Genomic DNA, 25,692 nt, shown 5'->3' on the forward strand with positions numbered 1-25,692 from the left:
CAGTGCCTCAGGATCTTTGCTCTGCTCCTGACTCCAGGGGTTGTTTCAAGGTCTCCACTGGATTTGCAAGCTGGTAGACCCAAGGGGAAGCACAGTGGGAAGAGTGAGAACACCCAGGCAGGCTCTTCCCCATTATCTCATGAGCACAGACTGTCTGTCTGACTTCCTTCTTCAAATGGGACATCATCTCCCTCCTGCAGAGGTCTTGCTCACTGCATGTACTGAACTAGTGTCCCCTGGGTATCTGTCAGCAGTCACGGATGCTGTCGCTCCCACCTGGTACATTTGGAAATGCCATTTTCATGGTTTCTGGGTCTGGACTCCACTCTCCCCTCTAAGGTGGTTTGCCTCCCTCAAGAAGCTATCTGCAAGCAAGGAAATGAACACGGCTCACAGTGTTTGTGCTTGGTGCTTTCCCAGAAAGACAGGTTCTGCCCAGGTACCCCTAGCTCAATAGAAGGCCAGATTCCAATTCTTTGTCTACCATCAAACATTTTCTTTCATTCATGGGTTTTGTAGATTCCATCCATCATTCGAGTCATTCTGCTGTACTGTCTTCTAAGCCATCAGCAACCAGTGCACCTCGGGGGGTTAAGGCCGAACCCAGCAGCAACCCCATCAGCTTGCCAGCTCCCCAGAGCCCCCCCCAGGAGGCCAGCCAGGCCCATCCAGGTATGCGACAGCCAACACAGCGGGAGGGCTGTCTCCTCTCCCTCAGCAGCCTGTTTGACTTTTCTTCAGGGACGAATGTTTCCACTGTCAGAGGCTTCTAGGCATCAGATCCTAGATGAAATCAAGAGGCCTTCCTAGTCCACCAATTGTGTCTGCATTTTCTTGGCTCTAAATATTTTAGGCAAATCAGAGATCTGCAGTTGACTTTGATCAGAATACCAATTTTGACCAGTAGTCAGCGAATCCTCTTAAAGTAAACATTTTCATTTCTTTCTTTCATTTCACTCTGGGGAGCAAAGAGGCAAAAGAGGTCTCTCCCATGATTATAGTCACCACAGAACAAAAAGAAAGTCACTTCATGGCTAGCCTGGAAGCATTACCCATTTATCTTCAGGGCAAGCCTCTGCAACAACTCGGGATGCTTCAGGATCATGCAAGATTCTGTTCACATTACATCGTCATTCATTCATGGATTTATGAGCAGCTGGGCAGCCCTTGATATGTATGTAGTGCCTGTCCTGCAACCAGTTGGAGGGGTACATTTCATTTACCTGCCCCAACCTAATTGCCAGGAGTGTGTTGTTCAGTTAGAGCCCCACACCAGCGATGGCAAGAAGAAGGCAAGCCTTCTCCCTGCCTACTACCTCTTGCCACAACCGGCTGGCTGCCCTCAGTGTGGTTTGTCTTATGGTGCCCGCAAAAGGCACAGTGCTGTCCTTCTGTGGCTCCCATTTCTCCTGAGATCCCATCAGCCAAAATCTTAAGAAGGGGATGTTTCTGATCCTTTCTGAGCTGGGACTCGAAGTTTCTGGGCCAGAGTAGGCAGCAGCTGGCCCAGGAAGTCATGGGGAATAGCTGTGTGCCTAGCGCTGTAGACATCTGTGCAAATGCTCTGGGGTCAAACGGAGCAGAAGGCCAGGGGTTTTAATATCAGAACGCCTGCCTGAAGGATGCCTGACCTGTGTCACTGGGCAATGTGGGGGTCCTCACAGTTTTTCTCTGACAGTGTATCAGCATCCTGGGGCGATGGATGTGATTAGAGTACTCGTTGTTTTCCACGGCCAGCATTCTTTACAGACCAGTCTTGGTTTCTGCTCCCTCCACAGGCTTCCTGCCATATAACTGTTTTTAGAAAAGAGAAGATAGATTCAGACATCAGAATGTCCCAGGGTCCCTAAAGACTTGTCCATAGATTGGCTACATCATGGTCATCTGTGGAGATCTACTTTAAATGCAAGTTTCCAAGCCCTCCTCCCAAAGTTTATGACTTAGAACAGAGCCTGAAGCAACTGAACACCTTAAGAATTTTTCCTAAGTGATTTGGATGCCCGGACCGGCATGCAAGCTATTGTGTCTGAGTCACTTTACCAAGACCTTGATTTTTCTTTTGGTGAATGAATGCGTTGATTTGAGATTCTCAGGTTTGTGTCCCTGAGACTTGAATGACACGCATGAGGAATGCACATTTCCCCACAGTCCTAGCCCGCTTCTGCCCTCCTCAGAGTGAGCCCTTATACTCTCAGAGGAGTTCCAGGTGTAGGGAGTCTTGCCACAGGGGCAAGGACCCACTCACACCCAGGGGTGATTGGGAGCATTAACGTGCGGACGTCCTGACCCTTCCGTGCCTGGGACAGCTGGGAGAGGCTATCATAGCTGCCTGGGATACAGCTATGCCACCTTGCCTGCTTTAGCCGGTTGTTTCCAAGATGAGCATAGAGTATGTATGCCAGAAGTCCCCGGCAAGGAAGAAGGAGGAGGGGTCCACTAAGCCCGGCTTTTGGGTGGCAACCCTGGCCCTTCACCTTGTTGGCTGTCACCATGCTGAATGATAGCCTCCCCCAAAGGAGACATCAGGGCAAGACATAATTTCATTTTCATCTTTTCCCCATTCCTTTCTTTCTAATGACGTGTCTCCTTTCTTCTCAACTCTGTGTTTCTAGGCCTTCACTTTCCCTCCATACCCACGCTGGTTAGCCTTCCCCAGGCATCACTGCCCTCAGCAGCACCCAGCTTCCTGCCTTTCAGCCCCACTGGCCCTCCCCTCCTTGGCTGCTGTGAGACCCCCGTGGTCTCCTTGGCAGAGGCTCAGCAGGAGCTGCAGATGCTGCAGAAACAACTGGGAGAAAGTGAGCACTTCCTGTGGCCTTCATGTGCTTGGGCCAGGCTGCCCTGCCCCATGTGGCCCTGCATGGCTTTGGCTTGGTGGCGGAGTTTTGAAAAACGGCCTAAGGTGTGCACGTTGCCAGCAGGGGACTGGCGGGTGGCCCTGCTTGCTTTTTTTGGGAAATACCTTTACTGTTGTCTTTCTGGGGTGTGTGTGTGTGTGTGTGTGTGTGTGTGTCTCATCGTTGCGTCAGGCCCTAAACCTGCTCCTGTCCCACTGCTGCTGCCAGTGTGGGGTACCACCAAGTGTGCTGAAAGCCTGACACAGCGGTGACATGTCGGCAGGCAGGGCACGGGTGAGAGCTTTTGTGCCTTACCTATATAGGCGAGACAAAGTGGCCATTTCCGGTGAGTCCTTTCCATGCCTATGATAGTCTCCTGCTGTGAAACACGCTCTTCATCAAGCTCAGCTCCTGACATCATTAGGTTGAGGGTGTGAAGGGTAGTAGCAGTAGAGGGATTCAGAAGAGGTGACAAAGCCCCCCTTCCTAGGGCACAAGGTTCATTTCTACCCCAGGACAGGTGACAGGTTGGTGGCTCGGACCGGAAGCACGGGCTGTGATACCTGATTGTAAATTCTGTTCTCTGACTCCCAGAGATCATTGATTGTATTGATCGTAACTGTTACAGGCTCAGTATGGTCATCTTTTTGGAAAGGCTTTGATATATGTCTGAGCTGGATGACTCATTGTCAAAATTGTTGGTGGGGTCATTTATAGCTTAGAAAAAAAGAAGAAAAACCCTCAAATGAGGAATTTGCTCTCTAGTTTTTCAATGCTTAAATGCTTGATGCTCTCTTAATGCTTAATGCTCTCTTTTTTTAATGCTTAAAAAAAACTTAGAAATCAGTTTGATGTTACCTTAAAACCACATTCTGTGCATTTTTAAAATAAATAAATAAATAAATAAATAAATAAATAAAGGCTCAGATGAGCCAGAGATTGATGGTAAGGGAAACTAGTCACCGTGTCCAGTGACCTAGGACCACAGCTGAGAATTCATATACCTGAAGTCCCCATCGTCATTTAGCCCAGCTTGTTTCTTATGTCAATCCTGAAAGTGACCACACTCTCTAGTCTACTCTGTCCCAGTTTGATTCCCAGAACCAATTAGATAACACCCTTTTTAGAAGAGTTTGTACAGCTCCCCTTTTTGCAGGCAGAAACGTCTAGAAGACTGCCTCCTGCTTATCACAGCTTTACCCAGGTGTAGCAATCTAGGCTAACCCAGCAACACAAACCTGGTCTTCCTGAGCCTCACACCACTTGTGTGATAGGTAGAGCCCGGGCGGAACTAAGGCTCAGAGGAGTAGAGCTACTTGTTTAAGGGTACTAGTAAGTGGGAGAGATGGGCTTGAGTCCAGGTCTTCTGCTCCCAGTCCTGTGTTTCCATGATACCTTTTCTGGCTAGAATGGCTTTGTTACCATCCTGCTCAGAGCTAAGCTCAACAAATTCTGGAAGCCCCTTGAAACAATCTTTTCTCTGTCTCTTTAGAGATCAGTAGACAGTTCATCAGAACCTCTGATCTAGAATTTGATATTTGACGGATAACAAATTTGTCCCATATCAAAATGGCAAGAGTGATCTCTAGCTGACTTTTCTTTTCCTTTACCTTTCCACATTTGTCAGTTTCTCTTTGTCCAAAAGGAGAGATAGGAGACATCTGTGCATGAAAAAGGGTCTGTTGATATGGGATCAAGTCATACTTAGTTTGAGCCATTGACCAGAGTTTGGATGGTCCCAGCTTTGGTGAGCAAGATGACAGCCCTGTCTTTTCTGTCCTCAAGCACAGGCCTCTCTGAGGGGTGGCAGCTGACCAGTGTTCCTTGTCCACTTGGAAACAAGCTTCCACATGGGCAGTGGTGCATGGCGGCTTCTTGGGGCAGCGTGGGGAAACAATTTTGTGTTAGAGTCTGTCTGGCATCTTTGCATGGTTTAGGGCATGTGCTCTCTGTTGTGTGGCCTGGGCAACCAGGAACGTGAGAATGCTGATCGCTGTTACTGATAGACTTGGAACCTTCTATAGCCTTGGTTAAAAAGTAAGCTGTCAACAACCCCTGATTTCCCCCTTTGCTTTGTTTGGTCTGGGGAGGAAGGGGGTGTGAAAGAGGAAGGAAATCACATCTTTTCAAATCCCAACTAAAATCTAGATGTTGAGGGTCAAGTGGGTAGCTCAGTGACTCTCAGTGAGTTAGGTATCTGACTCTAGATCTCAACTCAGGTCTTGATCCAGGGTGATGAGTTCAAGCCCCACATTGGGCTCCACACTGGACATGGAGCCTACTTTAAAAAAAAGATTCAGATGCTGACACAGTTTATCCCCCAGTGATCCTAATGAACATCTATTATTTTGCAGATTGAGGAAGGAGAGACCCATGATGGGTACTTCTCAAACTTTGCTGCCATTAGAATCACCTGGGATGGTTTTAAAACATCCAGTGCCCAAGCTGTATCCCCAGTTAAGGCAAAATCTCTGGGAGGTCCAGGCATCAGTATGTGTTTGTTTACATTTTCCAAGGTGACTGTAGTGTGTGGATAAGTTTGAGAATCAGTTACAAATGGAGATTAAATTTGACAAGTAGCCAATTGCATTATCCCCTCAGAGGAGTTTGGCTTGGTTGGAGGGAATGATGACCTCTTCCTCTTTGCTTAGGTCAAGCTACCTGCTTACTATGCTGCCCATGCTGATAATCCCTGAAGGAAAGCAGTCTTCTGAATAGGAATATCCTAAATTACAGCCCTGCCCACCTCTCTCTGTCTCTCCCACAGCCTGGACTTCTTTTCACATAGAAGCAGAGATGATTTGGCTCAGGGGAAAGCCCATGATTTCCTAAGATCTATGAGAGCATCAGCCTATGTTAAATGAAAGTTCCCACATCCCTCCATGGATGCTAACATTGAGCACATCTATGAATAGGAATGTACTATATCCTCCAACTTTGGGACTGAGTTCTCCTTCCAGAACTTTCCTGGACTGTATCGTGAGGAATTTTAATAGAAGCCAGGAATGCAGCCTCTGGACTTTTCCTTTGTGTACACTGGTGACTTCCATACTTTGTCCATCCTCCACCTCTTGGTGTCTCATGCCCGCAAACACATGAGGTGAAAGTTATGGCTTCTAGGTTATGGTCTTCATTAACTGGTATTCCACAATGGACCAGGATTTCTGACATCGCACATGTCCCCTTTGGTGTCCACTCTTAGCAATCCCACACTTCATTGCTGGTCCTTCCTTTCCAATCCTCTCTTCCTCACTCTGGTTTCTTTCTGCCCAGGTGTCAGCACCGTCCATCCTGCTTCCCCAGCTGCACTGCCAAGCAACCATTTAGAAGCCGGCTCTTCTCACTATCTCAACCCCGCCCAGCCCCACTCTCCTCTGAGGGGCGGCCCAGAACTGGGCAGAATCCTGGAGCCCAGCTATCTGGGCAGTGGTGGCCAGTGGGATGTGATGAGGCCTCAGAAAGGGAGTGTATCAGGCGACCTGTCCTCAGGATCCTCTGTGTGTCAGCTTAACTCCAAACCCACAGGTAAAACATAAAGCCCAACAGGTCGGTCTGTGAAATGAAATCTCATTTAGAGTCTCCTAGCTAGGCAGGGGCATTTTTCATTTCTCTAGTCCCTGGCTTACAGAGTGGGGGTAAAATGACAGGGTCCTATCTGTGCTGGACCTTTCTAAGTGCCCCGCTTCAGCCTCCCTGCCCAGGGCCTCAGTGCTGTTCAGGGAATTGGGAAAGTCAGAGACACACGTTGTGCTCTCATGTTCATGTCATTAACCACACAGGAGAAGTTTATATCCATGGACTTCTACCTTATGCCTCCTCTTTGAGGCAGGAGGAAGGGCTTGATGCCTCGTTAAGGACTATTCCATCAAGTATCCATAAGAATAATGGTATCAGGCTAGAGTGAAGTCTTCCCTAACACACTCAGGAGAAAGTCACACTCGGCTCACCACACATTTCCCGATACTTCAGTTATTTTTCTAAACCATGTGGAACTCGTCACCCTCACCGGTTACACTGGTCACCGTACACTTACATTTAAAACTCCCTCATATTTTGGGGCACCTGGGTGGCTCAGCTGGTTAAGTGTCTGCCTTCAGCTCAGGTCATGATCTCTAGGGTCCTGGGATCGAGCCCCGCATCGAGGGCTCCCTGCTCAGTGGAAAGTCTGCTTCTCCCTCTCCTTGTGCCCTCCCCCAACCTGCTCATGCACTCTCTTTCTCTCTCTGTCTCTCTCTCAAATAAATAAATAGTCTTGAAACTCCCTCACACTTAACTGTGTGTAGGAGGAGGCCCCTGGGGCATGCTTCATGCGGTCTGTCCTGGGTTTGACAGCCCATTTCCTCTTTAAGCAAAGTCGCTGTGTTCCTGAGTGCCCATGTGAGAGAATGCAGTTGGTGGAAGGGTGGGGATGTTTAGGGATCCTGCTGAGGAGCCACTGGCTGTGCCCCACTTCCACCTGGGCCCCCCTGGTGACCAGGATTCCTCATCTCGCACCTCTCCCCGGTCCTGACGGGATGGCTGCAGGGGCTGACCTGCTGGAGGAACATCTCGGAGAGATCCGGAACCTGCGCCAGCGCCTGGAGGAGTCCATCTGCATCAACGACCGGCTGCGGGAGCAGCTTGAACACCGGCTCAGCTGTGCAGCCCGTGGGAGTGGTAGGAGAGGCCCAGAGCTGCCCACACTGCCACGATTGGGGAGCCTCTGGAGGCTGGGCTTCACGCTTTCCAAAGCATGTGTTGGGCTTTTCTCTACTTGCTCCTTCCAAACAGTCCGGCAAGGCAGGGGGGGCAGGTGCTCTTATCCTCACTTAGAGCTAAGAGAGAACTTTCCTCCTGGCAGAGCTAATGAGGCGTGTCTGCAGGACGTCTGACTTCCCAGCCCGTCCTTAGTCTGCTCATATATGTCCTGCTGACCTCTCCACCTTGTCATGGGATTGGCACGTGGTGGAGCCCGCTCAGCGGGTGCCCTCCCGCAGGCACTCACCAAGGCGGCCGTTCTCCCAACACTCTCCTCTTGGGCTGGGGTCCCTTGGAGGCCAATCCTTCTACATGCCCTTGTCCTGCCCCCGGCCCTGCAGTGGCTCCTGCGGGGACAAGAGCCTCTGGGACAGCTGCAGCTAGGGCACATGGTGGGGCCCGCACAGAAAGCAGGCACTTGGCCCACCAGGCTTGGGGTCCAGGCGTTGGGGACCCAGACACTCCTGCTGGGTTGGGACAGTATTTCTGGAGGGACAGAATGGGTAGTTTTTGGAAAGCATCCGTTACCCTAATGTGTAACGTGTCTGCTTACACTTTCTGGGACAGGATCTACCTCCAATTTCTACAGCCCCAGCCTGGAACCCACACCTCAGCTCTACAACGAGAACAGAGTCCTTAAGGAAGAAAACCGGAGCCTTCAGGCTCAGCTGAGTCATGTTTCTAGAGGTGGGTGGTAAAAGCCACACACTGCGCTCCTTCTGGGTCCCTTTCGTCCTGGCCACACCAATTCACCTTTGAAGCCAAGAGAAGGTGGAGATAACAACTAACCAGATCCACCAACCCAAAGTCCCATGTGGTTCTCAGTCTAGAAGGGACTACTTCCTGAGAGGTCCCAACCATGGGCCCTCACACTCCCAGGTGCTCAGGACAAAGATAGTTCTAGGAAACCCACCACCTCTGTGCAACACAGATACTCAGTCATTAGTTATGAACTGGATACCAGTTAGGTGTCTGTCCTCCCTGTCCAGACGCTACTGCAGCATCATGTGTCTCTCCCGGTACTGAGCTGCCATCCCCATCTCCTCACTGCTTCCGCTCACTCACCCAGTTCGGGTTCCTCTCTGCTCAGTAATCCTCAGGACTCTGTGCCTGGAAGCACCAGCCAGATGTCCTCCAGAGCATTCCCAACACTATTTGATGGACATCCAAGGGAGGGGGGCATCATTTCCTCTGTGACCAGGGGGCAGCTGACCTTAGTGTCAATTGACTTGATCAAATCAATATATGGTCAATAAAAATTATATTTATCTGCAAATATTTATTGAATAGTCATGAAAGACTAATACTTTCCTAAAGGATTAAGCCCAGAATGTTGTGGAACGGGAAGAGACAGCAAGTGGTGTTTTTAAATCTGCCTCTTCAGAGCAGGAAGATGTGAGGGGAGAGGTCACTGATGGGGAAGTAACGAGACATCACAGAGAAGAGAGAAGACACAACTGCTAAACCACCGTTGCATGCTGGGACAGGCTAGCACAGACCTCAGTGGGGAGAAGTCACTAAGATGTGGAAAAGCACGGTCAGCCAGGCCCAGGGACTTACCCCTGGTAGACTGACAGCTTCTGCAGCCTGGTTCTCAGAGCCCCTGTCCTTAGTCTCTGGGAAATCATGCAAGTTATTGAGATTCCACAAGCCCAGAAAAGGACAGATGTGCCCATTTTCAAATTGATGAATATAATATATTCTAAAAATTGTAGACAAGAAATCTTGATGTTGCTCTTTGGAAAAATTAAAGAAAGGATTATCACACAGAGGGTGTGTGAACTTAGAAAATAGTGAGCATTAGAAAACACAGCGTTTGGGGCACCTGGGTGGCTCAGTGGGTTAAGACCTCTGCCTTCGGCTCAGGTCATGATTCCCCGCTCTCTGCTCCTCGGGGAGCCTGCTTCCCCCTTTCTCTCTGCCTGCCTCTCTGCCTACTTGTGATCTCTGTCTGTCAAATAAATATACAGAATCTTTGGAAAAAAAGAAAAAGAAAGAAACACAGCTTTTGGGGCACCTGGGTGGCTCAGTTGGTTAAGCACCTGCCTTTGGCTCAGATCATGAACCCAGGGTCCTGGGATGGAGCCCCCTGCTCAGCAGGGAGAGGAGTCTGCTTCTTCCTCTCCCTCTGCTTCCTTCCTGCTGCTCCTGCTCTGTCTCTCTCTCTCAGATAAATAAATGAATTCTCAAAGAAAAGGGAGGAAGGAAGGAAGGGAAGAAGAAATGAAGGAAAGAAGGAAGGAAGGAAAGGAGGAAAGAAAGAAACCGCAGCGTTTTCTCTAATAGCAGGGTAGACCTTATGAAATCAGAAGATCAAGGGCAATGTAAAGATGGAGGCTCCACATTCCCCAGGGTGTGTGGATGTAATGAGCTGACACCCTCTGTTTTTCTGAGCAGATGCAGCATTGGCTTGCATTCCCATTGCCTTAGTTCTGCGCGTCAGGATGGAGGAGCTTGGGCTCCTTGTCCTGCCAGCCTCTGCCCCCACAGTGTAAGTCGTCCTGTGTTCTGCTCCCCAGAGCGCTCCCAGGAGACGGAACGCCTGAAGGAGGCCCTGCTGTCTTCTCGATCCCGGCTTCAAGAGCTGGAGATGGAGCTGGAGCGCCAAAAGGGGGAACGGCAGCAGCTTCGGGAAGACTTGAAGGAGAAGCAACAGGAGATCTTGCATTTCCAGGAGGAACGCCTGTCCCTCCAGGAGAAAGACTCCAGGTAAGGGGGAGCCTGATAAGAAGGAAAAGGGCCCTGTTTTCAGATTTAATAGGATATTGACAAGACAGGTATTGGAGCCTTTGGGGGCCCTCAGTTTCCCCTCTGCTATTCCTGATTTATGGATGAATTTGAGCAGAAGGAAGGACTTCTCTGAGAATGCCTTTTCACTCCAAAGTTGGGAGAGTAAAACCTTATTTTAGAAGGCTTCAGCATATGAGGGGCGCCTGGGTGGCTCAGTTGGTTAGGTGTCCAGCTGTTGATTTTGGCTCAGGTCATTATCTCGGGGTCATGAGAATGAGCCCTGCACTGGGTTTGGTGCTCAACTTGGAGTCTGCTTGGGGTTCTTTCCCTCCTCTTCTCCCTCCTCTTCTGCTCCTCCTACCGCTTCAGGCAAGTGATCTCTGTCTCTCTCAGATCAATCTTTAAAAAAAAAGGGGGGGGTGTTCAGTGTATCAGATCATGGAGAAAAAAATGTTCTCATCCTTCCTATTAGTTTAAGGATATTGGTCTCACTGTAATGTAGGAAGCATCCCCACCAGCCATTATGCACATCCCCGACATAAACCCTATGACTGCCTGTCACCGGGAATAGAGCACCATAGGGGCAGGAAGAATACGGAGCTTGTGTGTCTGCTCCCAACTAACATAGCTAATGGCATGACATCAAGCAAAGTTACTTCACCTCTCAGAGCCTCTGTTTCCACATCCATAAAGTAAAAGTAATGGTCTTCACGACCCCTGGGTTGACATCTAGGGCTAAAGCCCCATGATGCAAAGGCTGGCTGACAGCAGGTGGCAGGGGAGCGCCAGGCGCTCAGCGGGCCCTTGCCTCCCCCGTGCAGGCTGCAGCACAAGCTCGCCCTCCTGCAGCAGCAGTGTGAGGAGAAACAGCAGCTCTTCCAGTCCCTCCAGTCGGAGCTACAGATCTACGAGGCGCTTTATGGCAATTCCAAGAAAGGGCTGAAAGGTATGTGTTCTCCCTCTCCCCTCCCCAGTGAGCTCCCTGCCCTTGCTTAGGATTCTGGTGTGGTCCTTACCCTGGGAGTTGTAGAGCTCTGGAAAGCTACAGAGTTCTGCCTCAGCCAGGTCTGGGGCTCCCAGTAAGAACAAAGCGGTTCTGTCATGTAAAGCCCAGAGGTTGGTGACATGTGCAAGATCCAGCCAAGACATCCTTAAAGTAGTTAGATAAGAGTCCAACTCTGCCTGCCTAGGTGGCCAGAGAAAAGTTGAGCAAAGTCCAGGTTATATAGGGACTTAAAAAAAATTCAAAGAACTGTCCTGATGGCACCATCATGTGAGAAGTTCTTGAATATTGTGAGTTATACATATTGCCCCCACGCAGCCAGTACGGTGGGTGCCCTGCTCCTACCCTGACGCGTTCCCCAGGGAGAAACAACATCTACAGAAATACCTCTGTTAGGATCTAAATTCCAAGCCTGGATTTAAATTTTAAACTGTTTTATTGAGGACTTTTTGCCACCTGCTAAAATACTGATCTAATGTTGGAGAATCTTCTTCTATTTCCCCATTGTTGTTCAAATGGGGGAGGGTATTGTGAACATCAAGTTAGTAATTCCAACCAGGCTGGAACAGAGTACTGATGTCAATATGATGAAATTTAGAAAAGATTGGGTCGCCTAGGTGTCTCAGGAGGTGAAGCCTCTGCTTTCGGCTCAAGTCATGATGTCAGGGTCCTGGGATCGAGCCCACATCAGGTTCTCTGCTCAGCGGAGAGCCTGCTTCCACCTCTCTCTCTGCCTGCCTCTCTGCCTGCTTGTGATCTCTGTCAAATAAATCAATAAAATCTTTAAAAAAATAAAAGAAATTTAGAAAAAATAAAAAGAAACCCTGAGCTTGATTAAAAATATCAGAGGTACAGGATCAGAAGGTCTGGCTCTCTAGCCATCCACAGACTTGAGAATAGGGAGTTACTTAGAAACCCGCTGGGACAAGGAACTTGTAGGCAAAGGTTGCTACAAAAACCAGTTCAACCTGAGACCACAGTAGGGTGAGAGACCATATCAGAAATATTGTTAGATTGTGGGACACCATCTTGTAAAAGGGACTTTGGCAAACCAGGGAGTAAAGTGAAGACAGGAGCCACCATGCCGGGTGACCAGAAATCTTGAACTGTCAGAGAAACAACAATTTTCAGCCTGAACAAGATCACAAGGAGATGAGAACTGGTTTTAAATATTTGAAGAACTATCAGGTGAAAAAGAGCTCTTGTGTTTGGCATCTCTTTAGAGGTCTGAACAAGGGTCATCAAAGAATAAAGGGCAGTAGAATTTGGACTTACATCATTCTTATGCCTTCCTGACCACTAGAGATTTCGAGTGATGGAATTGTTAGTTTGTGAAGGAATAAGTCTCCCATCCAAGCCCCTTTAAATAGAAAGGAATGACTTGTCAAGGATCCCATAGAAACAGCTCTTGCTTTGGATGGGATGTCTAAGCCTTTCAATTCTAATTTTTTAAATTATCTGTTTAAAAATTCCTTAAGCAATACAGAATTTTCAATATTCAGCCAAATTTGAATTTTCATAAAACCTGATTGGATTTCCTAAGTTGCTGATGAGAAGGTTAACCAGAACTTGAAGTATCAGGGACACTGCAGGCTGAGAGAATAGCCTCTGTGCACTCCTGGGAGCATCGGGTCCAGCCTTCCCCGTGGAGAGCTTTGTACCAGGGAGTGTGAGAAGTCAGTCAGTTGAGAAGGCTGTTGGTATACAGAGCTATGAAGTACCATGAAAGTTTACATTCTACAGAGTGGGCCATGGAAAATGAGTACATTTTTCCAAGCAAAACAGATACTTGATGGGAACAGAACTCTCAGACTAGTGGGACACACTGGAGTTGGGAGACACTCAAATAAGGGAAACCCACTGAATGGGTGTGGTTATGGGGTATTTACATGAGGAGAGTTTGATCTAAGGTGCCGTTGGGAAGATAAAGAGGAATGGATAGAAGACAACATTTTTAGAAAGAAGCAAAACTTTGTGAGGATTTGGATATAGAGAAAGAAAGATAGGAAGGAGCTTCATGGAGCTTTGGGGTTGGTAGATACTAACCATAGACTGCAGGTGCCCCATGAGGACTTCTCAGGGGGAGTTGCCTCCAGCCTCCTTATAAGATGCTATAGCAGTACTTGGATACTATGGTGATTATAAAAACATAATGCAAATGAGTAAAAATAGAAAATATGGGATGTTTCCAGAAAATTTCTCATAGTAAACTCTTATCCCTTATAACTTGTAGTAACAACTTGGAGAAGCCTTTCTCTACGAACTTCTTGGGAACAGTTTTTCATTTGTAAATTTAGGATGATTTTTTTTCCTTTCAATTTTGTTTTTATACGACAGAGGAAAAAGAATCCCTTCATCCTGACTACATCCTCTTTCATGCCTTTCTCCCTTCTTATAGTTGTTTTAGGAGTCATTTCAAAGCTCCTATCTCTGAAGCCCCATAGATTCTGATCCTTAATTCTGTAATCCCATGAGAACCATGAATTCTTGTGGTAGCTCTTTCACATACTCATTTGGTCACAAAACCTGTCTGAAGAGACCAAAGTGGTATCCACAGACTTGACTTAACCCCACTCAGTGGTAATGTTCACCTGGCTCGTGATGGAAATATGAATGTATTTGCCTAAAGCCCTGTGGCCCAGAGGCAACCTGGTATGTAGGCTGCATGAGGGATGGCGTACGGATCCTACGGCCTTCCTAAACACCAAAACAGATTCTACTTTTTGAAATCTATTTGGCTTCAAGCTTTCAGATAAGATATGTGGTTTAGTAGAATATTTCTTTGCTGTCTTCATCCCTAGTACAAAGAAACAGACTGTGGTAGCAAACAGAGATTTAAAACAAAACAAAACAAAACAAAAACGTGGTGAAGTAGAATAGTTCAGTGAGTTGTGACCCCGGGCCTCTAGAGAGACTCCCGTTCCTCCATGCTGCGAAAGGCCTGGTGCCTCCTCACCTCTCCCTGGTGACCTCCTCCTCCTTTCTGCTGTGACTGCTGAGCACGGAGGCATCAGCTTTCCTCCTCCCGAATCCCCAGGCCTTCTCTAGCCCAGTGCTGACCCTCCTATCTCTGAAGACCCTGCTCTCTGGCCTGTAGGACTAGGGTGACTGTGGAAGTCAAATAATAATAGGCTTTGACCCCACCTGCTCATGGAAGGCTCTCCAGATGCAGGTGGGTCATGTGAGCCTCGAGGCAGTTCCAGTGTGTGGTATCTTGCTCAGTGAGTGCGGAGACCCACGCAGGAAAAGGAGGCAGCTCCATCCCAAATGCATTGCCTGGGGCCCTAAGAGGACAGCAGGGTCCCAAGTAGAAAGGAATGCCTCAGAGGAGTGTTCGACAAATGCTTGGAAAAGCTTGGATCTGAACCACCAGACCCCTTCTCTCTCTCTTCTTTCAGCTCCCACCTGGGAAGCCTGTCTCCAGGTCCCTTTGAGCAGTGAGCTGAGCCACCTGGTGGCAGAGATCCGAGCTTTGCGAGGGCAGCTGGAGCAAAGCATCCAGGTGAACAGCTGTCTGAGATTGCAGCTGGAGCAGCAGTTGGATGGCAGGGGGAGCAAAGTCAGCCTCAGCCCCTCCTCCGCCCACCAGGAGGACCCTGGAAACAAGCAACTGCTCCTCCAAGGTAGGAAGGGCAGGGGGACCATTCCAGTGGGGCAGTGGCCAGGATGTCTGTGGTGGAAGGGATCTTCCCTCTTCCATACTCCTTAGGGTCCAGGTGAAATCAGAGTTGTTTCAAGCTCCAACCTTGGGTGAGAGGGTGGGATTGAGGGTCCCAGCTGGCTCAGGCCCCAGATTCTGAGTTTGCGGGTACAGGTTGCTTGCCTTGGGCAAGGTGTTTAAAGTCCCCAGGTACTGAAGCCTTACTTTCCTCATCTTCAGCGTGAGGACAATAATCATATGTATCTTATGGACAATCATATGTATGTTATATGGTAATATGGTAATTAAGCCTTAAGTGCAATAATTTATAAGTGCCTGACACGGTAAGCATCGCTCAATAGTTAATAGCTTGTGAGTTAATATCTATTCCTTGTATTTGTGGAGTGCTTTAAAATTTACCACGAGTTTTCAAACAATTTTCCAAACTGTTTCATCTGAGGTAAGGGAGGTTTTACTTTCATATTTCAATGTGGGAAAACTTTGAGACATTAACCAGCTAAGACCCAACCTAGGATTCGAACTGGATGTTTTTATTTCCAGCTGCTGGCCTTCCTCCTCATGTCCTTCCTCCTCACCAGCCATCGCTTGCCTTCCAGATTCCCATTCCCTGATTGGAGGAGAGCTCAGCTGAGTGGAAACCATTCCTGTCCCGCAGGCAATGCTGGTTGTGGAAAGCAGGGGGATGATAGCCCTCTTTATTCCCAGTGCTGTCATTCCCTCCCTCTCCCCTCCGCATCTGCCCTTCCAGATACTGCCTTGCCTGCTCTCTCCCTCTCTTCTCAATGTCCTTCATCCAGCCCCTTCACCTAGCTTAGTCTGAATGTTAGTACTGTCCCCCTCCATCTTGACACACTCATTTCAACTCATTCTTTTCTTTTTTAAATTAGCCATCTTCTCTCACCTCCAGGATCCTATTTTCAATTTTATTTCAGTAGGAGCCATTTCTGCTCAGGATTCTCTAAAGATGAGCTTTCAGACACGTTCCTGCCTGCTCTTCCTGGGACATGTTAATCCTTAGCTTTTCCCCCTGGTCCTGCTAGACTTTCACCAATTAGGCACTGACCTCACCTGTCAAATGAAGGTGACACTTCCAAGATCCTGTGTTGTGGCCATTAGATGAGAATGTGTCACGTGAACTGTGTCCCATAGTAACAGCTCAGCCACAATGGGTGAATGCCTGGCTCCCCCTGGGGAGCCGTGATGGTTGTAGTGTTCAGTTATAACTTCCCACTCTGCCCTCCTGGCCAGCTTTCCTGCGTCACTGCGTCCCCACGACCCTAGCCAGGTCTCAGCCCCAGTGACTCCGACACTGTGCCTGCTCCTTACCCACCACAGTGGCCTGAGCTGGAGATCTGGCTCTAGGTCACCTCCTGAGCAGGATTTCTTGCCTTCTCTGATATTTTCCAATTCTTTCACTGTAGGATTGCTACCTGGTCTCCAGGGGGGTGTCTCTAACCGGCTGTGCCTTCTGTCTCTACCCTTCTCATCCTGCTACATTTTTCCCATCACTAACTCATCAGAATGATGATTGGAATGCTAGTTTAGGGGCGCCTGGGTTGCTCAGTGGGTTAAAGCCTCTGCCTTTGGCTCAGGTCATGAACCCAGGGTCCAGGGATGGAGTCCCTCATCGGGCTCTCTGCTCAGCAGGGAGCCTGCTTCCTCCTCTCTCTCTCTGCCTGCCTCTCTGCCTGCTTGAGATCTCTGTCTGTCAAATAAATAAATAAATAAATAAATAAATAAATCAATCTTAAAAAAAAAGGGAATGCTAGTTTAATTGCCCACGAGTCCATTCATACTTTGATTCAGTATTTTTGACACATATACTACACATATTGATGTGGAAATATTGGGGTTCAGAGCTCAAGAAAGAATTCTTGAGACATTTTCAGTGCAAAAAGGTATTTTTATGATAGCACGGGGATAGGACCAGTGGGCAGAAAGAGTGGCACTGGGGCTGTGAGGAGCCATAGATTATATAGTTTGGAATTGGGGGAGCTACAGGCAAAGGGAAGTTTCCAAAAGGACTTTAATATGCTAAAGAAGACTCATGAGATCCTGGAGGCCTGGCTTTTGTCAAGCTAGGACTGTTTTTCCCTCTAGTAGGTCATTAAGTTTAAGACAGTTGGGGTTCCTGTAATGTCTTATTCTTCCTGCCTCAAATGTGTATCAATGGACTGCAGGTTATAAGGAAATTTAACTTTATGTACATTTCCTTCTGCCTTTGTTCTCCACATCATAGGTTTAGTTACAAGGCAGTGTACTAAAAATTGCACACATAATTATATTCAAAACGCAGGCTAGAAAAATGCTCCTAATAATCTTTCAAACCAGAAGTCGCTTCTCATGGAGCTCGCTTCCATTAAAGGGACATGTTCTTGTTCCAAACTAAGGGATTTGTTTGCTGTTGCTTACCGTACAGTTGGGGTGTAATGAGGACCAACCACGCTGCCTTAGGTCTCCGCTGGTGACTAGACTGTGCGTGGGTTTGGTTAGTGGTGATTCCAGGGTTGCCGAAAATTGTTGTTGTCTTTACGTCCTAGACTCCAATGCTTCCCCTCCAGTCCGAGATGTTGGCATGAATTCTCCAGTGCTCACATTCCCTAGCCTTTCTGCTGCTGCTCCTGGCTCAGAGACCACCATTTTCAAGAGGACAAATGGTAAATATGGCAATGGAAGGATTCAGGGATGATGGAGAATTCCCAATACAAGTAGCCTGTGGTTACTAATGGGCACATTACCTGAATGTAGAGATTTTTCTCCTCGGGTCCCAAAGTCTTTAGCCCTACTCATTGTACCTTCTGTGGCCACCTGTTTTGCCATTATTCTTCCTCCTATGGTTTTCCTATTGCTCTGTTGTGCTTCACTGCACGGTGATGTCTCCATCCTTGAAAGGGCTCTCTGTGTCCGGCTTAATTTGTCTCTGTCTTCTTTTTAAAAATGGGTTTATTTTTTATTTATTTTATTTTATTATTTTATTTTTTCAGTGTTCCAAGATTCATTGTTTATGCACCACACCCAGTGCTCCATGCAATATGTGCTCTCCTTAATACTCACCACCAGGCCCTCCCAAACCCCCACCCCCTCCTTTCCAGAACCCTTAGTTTGTCTGTGTTTTCTTAACTGGAAATTTAAAATTTTTTATTAAAATAATATTTGTCCTGGATATTTCATTTGTCAGTAAGGATAAAATTTTTCCTCCTGGCAATTTGATCATTATGAGATGATGTAAGAAAGATCATAAAAACATAGAACCCAGAAATCTATAGACTTCACACCTGGCTTGTACTTTCCCAGAGTGCCTTTCCTATTCCTGGCCTCTTTCACTCCTTGATGTCTATTTTAGAATGAAGTGGACTGAGGATATCCTTATCACTGTGTTGTTCTGGTCTTGTTTTTCAGAGTTGGATTTGGATGTTTCTCCAGTGAGGAAGAATCCCAAGCTGGAGGGCGAGGCTACTGATGGCTCCTTTGCCAATAAACATGGCCGCCATGTCATTGGCCACATTGATGACTACAGTGCCCTAAGACAGCAGATAGAGGAGGGCAATCTGCTGGTCAAAAAGATAGCAGATCTTGTGAGATCAGCCCGCACCTTCCCTGGCCTTGAAACTCAGGGCACAGAGGTAATCACACTGTAGGTCTTAAGTGTTCCTTTTCCTTGTGCTCTTTTTCCTTCTGATCTTAGCTCCTTCTCCCACTGCATATCTCCCATAGCTGAGTCTACATCTTCTGCTTACACCCAGCTGGGCCTTTCTTTTCCATCTCCTGTTTTCACTATAAACTCTGCCCTAACATTTTTTTCTCAGAAACACAGAAGAGCCAGAAGAAAATTATCATCCTCATCTGTAGGGGATTTGTCTTAGGTGTCGTGCTCTACAGAGCACCCTTTCCTCGCTTATTATCTGGTCCATGGCCTGGCACATGGTCATCCATTGGCGGAGTAAAATCACTTAATCAGGTGGCTGGAAATTCAGGATTTGCATCCGCATGGGCCACATGTTATGGAAGGGGCGAAGCCTGGCAGCCATGGAATTTCTCTGGGCAGACTGAGCAGGTCAGGGAAGCAGGCAGCGCACCTTCTCAGAGCGCTTCCATATTCAGAGACCGGTACCAGCTGCAGTGCTGTTTGAGGCACTGGAGGTGCATGGATGTGCAGGGACAGCCCTGTCTTCAAGAGCCTCCACCCCAGAGAGAAGGCCACATATTCAAGTAAATAAGGACAACAGAGGATCTGGGCTCAGTGTCGGAAGCCATCCTCTGAGTTGGGAGGGTGCAAACACAGAAGGGGTCCTTGAGCCAGGCAAGGAAAGTCACAGGGTCCTAGAGGAACCACAGGTGAGATACACAGCTTCTCTGGGTGGTGGAGGATAGCATTCCAGGTAAAGGGAATGGCATCACAGTCCTTGGAGCTACAAATGGTTCAGCCCAGTTGAAGCAGAGATATGATTTAGAGATACACATGGGGGTCCCAAAGCAAAAATCAGGGACCTTAGACCCAAGAGCACAGAGCAGGACTAGCAGCTTACAGAGAGTATGAGAGAAGTCAGAATCTAGTGATTCTTACAAGTTGGGGGTCACTGCTGAAATGGAGATCCAGGGCTTCCAGGTTTAAAAACGGTTTCACACGTTCAAGCAGGCCCATGCTTGTGCCTCACTCTTGAGGGAAACCTGAGCCCTGTGCTGGGGGAGTCGGAGCAGGGGGAAGAGAATGATCTCTCAGTCTTGGTGCCCAGGGCAATGTCCCCCTTCTCCCAGGTCCCGGGCAGCAAAGGCATCCATGAACTTGGGAGCAGCGCCCAGGCCCTGCAGCACACCCTGGACGAGTCGGCCTCCCTCCTCACCATGTTCTGGCGAGCGGCCCTGCCCAGCTCCCCCAGCCCTGTCCTGTATGACAGCACAGTGAGTGGCAGCCTCCTTCATCGCTTCTGCCCCAAATGCCATTCTGCCTTCTCAGTTCCCAAGTCCTAAACGTCAGGGGCTGGACAGTTGAGATGAGACAGGGAGGCCTTAGGGGAGCATCCCCGGGGGAAGACCTGTCATCCTTGGTGGCAGCTGGCAGGGCAGGTCCTACAACATCCCTTCTCCTCCCACCGTGTTTGGGTTCTTTCACTTTCTGAACTTAGCTGAGCCAAAAAATGTAGGGACCTGTGAAAATGTCAACATCTCCTTTACCCACGCCATCCCCACCGAATGTCACCATGAGATGAGCAGCTTCCTGGAGCCACCCACTGCATCCCACACACGGCTTTCCTCCACCTCTCTGGGCCAGGCCTGGAAGAGTCAGCCGCCCCACCACCAGGTGCTCTCAGATATGAGGCCCGGGCTCTAGTCGGGGGGGAATGTGGACAGCAAATTTTCTCCATCTCCCCCTACCAGCCCCATCTAGGAGCCTGAGGCCAGATTAAAGCACTAACACTTATGGGCCCCAACTATGCTGGTTCTGAGGCAGAAGGTGTTCTGTCATCTTGAAGTTGTTCCAAAGATTTACAGAATCGCACACTGTCTCCCTAGGCAAAACACGCCCAGCTAGCAAGTCTTATCTGTGAGGCCCGGTACTAGAACCAATGTCAGCACTGAATGTGTGCTCTTGGACTCATTGAGCCCAAGGAGCCCATTGGACTCCTGAGCACTGAATGTGTGGTCAGGACTCACCGCTGGGAGTCGTGGAATTGACCGGGGTTCAAGGCCTCTACAGCCACAGGAGTGGAGGCCTGTGTTCATGTGCATGGGGGCTCCCGGGGTCTCAGTGTGCTGACCTAACACCCTTAGTCTAAGTTGGCCTCAGCTGGAGCCTTCTAGTGTCTCTCCTGGAGGGACTCCAGTCCAGAAATCATTGAGAGGATTATAGAATCCTGCTTTTGATTGTCAAGAGCCACAAAGTGTCGGGTTCTTGAGGCCTTCTGACCCGTGACAGAGAGCCTGTTTCCCTTCCCCAGGGACAGTCCCTGCAAAGAGAACTTCTGGAACTGAGAACCAGACTGTCCAAACAGGAGAGTGTCCTTCAGAGCACAGTGGAGCGTCTGAAGACCACCAACCAGCAGAAGGAGAGCATGGAGCAGTTCATCTTCAATCAGTGTGGGTGCCCCTGAGCCAGGGGATGAGAGAGGAAAGTAGGGGTGGGAGGACTTCCAGGCTCCCCACTTGTGCTGCCGATGGATCAGGACCAGACAGACTGGGTGGGGTGGGGAGGAGGGCTGCAGACCAGTGTGATGTCCCCAAACCTCCTGTGCCATGAGTAATTGGGGATGCGGAGGGAGGGGTACATGGGGGCAGCTGGAGACCCTGATCTGAGCTGCCAGAAAGACACCCTTTGGAACACGCTAGGCAAGTATGGCCCCAGATGGTCACTTCTACCTATTGGGCTGTTTTGTTGTTTTAGTGACCAGGACACATGATGTTTTGAAGAAGGCAAGGACTAATTTGGAGGTAAGGACACCATTGCACCTGCCAGAGCCACAGAAAGCAGCCCAAATCCATCCCCACCTGTCTCGAGTCTGCAGATGATCCCCGACCCACTCTGACCTTTCAGGAGATTTCAGTCCATTCCTAGGACTCAGGTCCTCACTAAATGTCCTTCTAGCTTTGCTCCCCATCACCTCTCCCAATCCAGTCCCTTCCCTGCCATCTCATCTCCCTGTGACATCGTGACCCTCTTCTCTGCTCACCGAACTTCTTCCCTCCTCTAGGCCAAGTCAGGAGTCCAAGGAAAGCAAGTGAGTTGATTCCCAAGACCAGAGGACATGGGGAGTATGCCTCTGAATTAGCTTCTAGGAAAGGGGATCTGGGGCCAGCTTTAGTGTTTCCTGTAGCCCTTTTCACTTCATGAAAAAATAAACCGTCAAATCGGTTGATTCTGTTGCACACTCTATTGGCAGAGAATAGCCATTCAATCTTGGTCTTTCTGTTTCCAAAAGAAACCAACCATTGGGTCTTCTTGACCTAAAAGAGAATTTGATAATAAATAAAAATGAAACTTGAAGGGAAACATTTTATGTATATGGCAGGTATTCTGTACATTTACTTAAAATACTAACCCGATCCCTAGCAAGTAAGCTGAAGTGTACCAAATGGCTTGTAAATCAGAAACTAAACCCTAGGGGAACCAGGAGGCTCAGTCAGTTGAGCCTCTGACTTGATCTTGGCTCACGTCTTGACCTCAGGGTTGAGGCTTCACGCCCTGTGTTGGGCTCCACGCTAGCCAAGGAGATTCCTTAAAAAAGAATAGGGAAAGAAATTAAACCCTTCTTTGGACATTAAATTTCTTCCATAAGCAATTGGACCTTTTCCTAGGAATGTTCCTTATGTAGCCCGAGAGAATATTGATCCCATGGTGTGAAAATGGGTCAGGCCATGACTTCACCCACCCCCCCAACCTTTTTTTTTTGTTTGTTTGTTTTTCTAATTCCCTTTTTTTTTTTCTCTGATGATTCCTTTCTTTCCTGAGCCTCTTTAGAAGAACACATACAAGATGGCCTCTATAAAGCCTTATTCCTGTCCCAGCAAAGGTAACCCAATGGCCCCACACACCCACTGGCTTCCCCATCTTTGGAAGTTTCCTCTGCACTTTCCAGAGACCAATGGAAAGGCTTGAGGCCTGCGTTCCAATCCCAGGCTTGTCACTAACAGGCTCTGTGGCCTTGGCCCATCCATCTGTAAGAGGTGGCAGTAGGGGCTGTTGGAGCTCCCTGCTGACGGGGCCCCTCCCTCTCCTCATTAAGTACATGGGACATGAACTGAACAGGGTGCTTCCCTGTACAACGTCCTCTCCTTCCTACAACAGGCTGTTTCTTCATGGGCATGTTTCATACTAAGTGCTTCGGTTCCCGGGAGGTCACAGAAGCCATCGTTTTGCTCCAAGTGAACTAGGGAGTGGACTGGCCTGTGAATTTTGAGCACCTCATGTGCAGTGGCTCTGAGCAGGGCTGTCACCCGCCCAAGGTGGTGGGGAAGCTTCCCTCTCACGTGGTGGCATGAGGGGCTCCACAGTTCCACACCCCCTCCCCTGGGCTCATCCTTTTGACAGGCTCTCACTGAGCTCCTGGCTCAGCCCCCACCCAGTGCTCACTACAGCTCAGGGAGCCACCAGCAGAACCTGATACTAGGTTCTCACCTTGTCGCATTTCTGTCTCCAGGTGAAGTCCCTAAGGGTGCTGCCGTGCACCCCAGCCTTGTGACCCTTGCCTTCCAGGAGCCACAGAAGAAAAGGAGCCACCAGAGGTCCTTCAAACAGCAGGAAGCCTGGGCCTGTCCCCCTTTGGTGCAGATCCCAATCTGCTGAGGAGACCTGGAGCCCATCACCTCCACACCTGCCAGAGGGTCCCATCCTCTTCCCAGTGGAGGAGGATGAAGGGCAGACAGCCTCTCCTGTGGCTGAGGAACACCACCTGCCAGGGGCTGCTCATCCCAGCACTGGTCTGTAGAGGAGCTCCTGACACTGCTTCTGTGCACCTCACTGGCCTGGGAACTGACCACAGCCAGTCCTCGCTCCAACGCCTACCCTCAGGCAGTCAGCTCAGGGGACACAGCACCCTGCTTCCTAGAGATGGGACCCCTGATCCCCACATAAGAGCTCCTCAGCCCGTTCCAAAGCCCACGAGTGACAGCAGTGTCCTGAGGGCCAGTGGGGCGCAGCCAGTCCCAGTCCCAGATCCACGCTTCCCTGGGCCTGGCTTAGCCCGGCCGCCATCAGCTGGGCATCTGTCTACACCGAGGCTCCTGAGTGCTTCGAATGCTCCTGGTGACAGCGGTGGCTTCCCATGTGCCATCTCCTGCTTAGCCCAGCACCTCTTAGTTCCCTTCTTTTATGATCTCCGAAGTGTGGCCGCCTCACTCTGAATACGCCGTTCCCTTTCATCACCCTAACTCCTCTCTGGGGAACTCAGGCTCAGGGCCAGCCCGAGCCCATTGAAAGTCCTATGAGACAAACCAGTAATCATTTTTAAGAGGCACCTGAGAAGCACCAGTTGTGGGAAAGCCTAGTCTGTGTCCTGACAGTGCTTTAGAAGGCGTGTACGCATGTATAAATGTACGATAGATATTTATATATGTTGCTATAGTAATTAGTCGAGGGCAACATAACTGGCGGACAGGGTCTGTTAGAGGAAATGAAACACAGTCCTTTTGGCGTCTATGAAAGTAAAATGTGTACAAAGAAATAAAAGGTTTTCCTCACCTGCTCTGTTTCTGATTTTGGCACCAGTCTCTAGGCTGAGCGTGTAAGAGTAGGAAAGACACTGTCCCTAAGAAGGTCATAGACTACTGTTGAAGTCTAAGTTTAAAAGGAGTTTTGCCTTCTCTGTCATTTTGTAAGAATCCGCAATCTAAAAATATTAGAGAGTGGTTCTTAGGTTTGGAGAGTCTTAGAATCAGCAGTGGAGATCACAGGAGCCACTTCCTGGGCTCCAATCCTAAGTATTTCATTGGTGTGTGGCCCCGGAATCTGCGTTTCTTACACAAATACCCCCAGGTGATTCTTTTTTTTTTTTCCTTTTGGGTTTCACAGTTTTGTATGTGTGTGTGTGTGTGTGTGTGTGTGTTTAGCTTTTTTTTTTTAAGCATGCAGTTTTTTTAATCTTACACAATCTGCATTTTAATCATTTTACAATTTTCCCTAAGAATCATGTAGTGAATTATTAATATTTGGGTAAATAATCTGTTGTTGTTCATAAAAGCACAAGCACAGTCTGAATTCAAGTTTTTCTTTCTTGCTAGATAGAAATCATTTGCAGGTACATTTGAAGTCAGAATTTGCTGTAACTTCTACCATCAACAGAATGTTATGTTCATCTAGTTCATTGGTTGATTTTAGGAACTGAGTTCTAATTAAGACCTCTTGCTACACATGTGAATTTCACCCTTTTCTGTTTCTTTTTTTTTCCAATTTATTTATTTTCAGAAAAACAGTATTCATTATTTTTTCACCACACCCAGTGCTCCATGCAAGCCGTGCCCTCTATAATACCCATCACCTGGTACCCCAACCTCCCACCCCCCCGCCACTTCAAACCCCTCAGATTGTTTTTCAGAGTCCATAGTCTCTCATGGTTCACTCCCCTTCCAATTTACCCAAATTCCCTTCTCCTCTCTAACGCCCCTTGTCCTCCATGCTATTTGTTATGGTCCACAAATAAGTGAAACCATATGATAATTGACTCTCTCTACTGACCCCTTTCCTCCAAAGAAAAGAGCGTCCCTCCCCTTTGTTCTCTGGACTCGCCTATGGATTTGCCAACGCTGCTTTATCCCAGATCTCCTTCCCCTTTTATTCCTGACAAGTCCCATTTTTGCTGGTAAAATATCCTGAAGTTTCTATTTTTTTAGGTGTGTCTCTTTGCCTGTTCCAGCTTTTAGAGGCCCCTCCTCCACGCTCAGCCCCAGCCCCAGCAGGCATAGTCCTCCTCACACAGCATCCGTCTGACCTCTTTCTCTGCCTCTTCCACTTTTAAGACCCCCTGGTCTTTCCAGAGGTTGCCTGGAGAATCCAGGATCATCTCCCCCTCTCAAGGTCCTTAACATAAGCACCTCTGCAGGGTCCCTTTTGCTGCTGATGGAACACGTGCACAGGTTCCTGGTGATGGGTTTTCGGAATACAAGTGAGGTTTGGTGGAGTGAGGTTGGGAGCCAACGATGAAGAAAGAATCCTTGCAACGTCTCTGGTGCAGAATGTTGGTTTTAGTAAAGCATGGGGACAGGACCCTTGGGCAGAAAGAGCTGCTGCATGGGGC

General features: G+C 48.6%; 1 protein-coding gene across 19 annotated transcripts in view; it reads left to right on the top strand.

Moving 5' to 3' along the window:
- The window catches only part of LOC122900399 (myomegalin-like), a 179,894-nt gene extending 155,755 nt beyond the window's left edge, over nt 1-24,139 (top strand). For 3 of the 19 annotated variants that reach the window (XM_044239034.1, XM_044239033.1, XM_044239026.1), the window contains 16 exons: nt 520-672; nt 2,613-2,798; nt 6,111-6,362; nt 7,362-7,493; nt 8,142-8,261; nt 10,094-10,283; nt 11,126-11,250; nt 14,706-14,930; nt 17,509-17,625; nt 18,368-18,591; nt 19,724-19,867; nt 20,905-21,043; nt 21,348-21,394; nt 21,655-21,681; nt 22,422-22,473; nt 23,101-24,139. In XM_044239034.1, coding sequence (XP_044094969.1) covers nt 520-672; nt 2,613-2,798; nt 6,111-6,362; nt 7,362-7,493; nt 8,142-8,261; nt 10,094-10,283; nt 11,126-11,250; nt 14,706-14,930; nt 17,509-17,625; nt 18,368-18,591; nt 19,724-19,867; nt 20,905-21,043; nt 21,348-21,394; nt 21,655-21,681; nt 22,422-22,473; nt 23,101-23,246 — 2,279 coding nt within the window. In that variant the 3' untranslated portion in view covers nt 23,247-24,139. The remainder of the gene's footprint in view (nt 1-519; nt 673-2,612; nt 2,799-6,110; nt 6,363-7,361; nt 7,494-8,141; nt 8,262-10,093; nt 10,284-11,125; nt 11,251-14,705; nt 14,931-17,508; nt 17,626-18,367; nt 18,592-19,723; nt 19,868-20,904; nt 21,044-21,347; nt 21,395-21,654; nt 21,682-22,421; nt 22,474-23,100) is intronic. The other 16 variants (XM_044239040.1, XM_044239032.1, XM_044239045.1 and 13 more) reach the window with 11 other exon arrangements.
- Nucleotides 24,140-25,692: the final 1,553 nt, after the last annotated feature.

This window comes from Neovison vison, chromosome 2, assembly GCF_020171115.1.
Source record: "Neovison vison isolate M4711 chromosome 2, ASM_NN_V1, whole genome shotgun sequence".
Lineage (NCBI taxonomy): Eukaryota > Metazoa > Chordata > Mammalia > Carnivora > Mustelidae > Neogale > Neogale vison.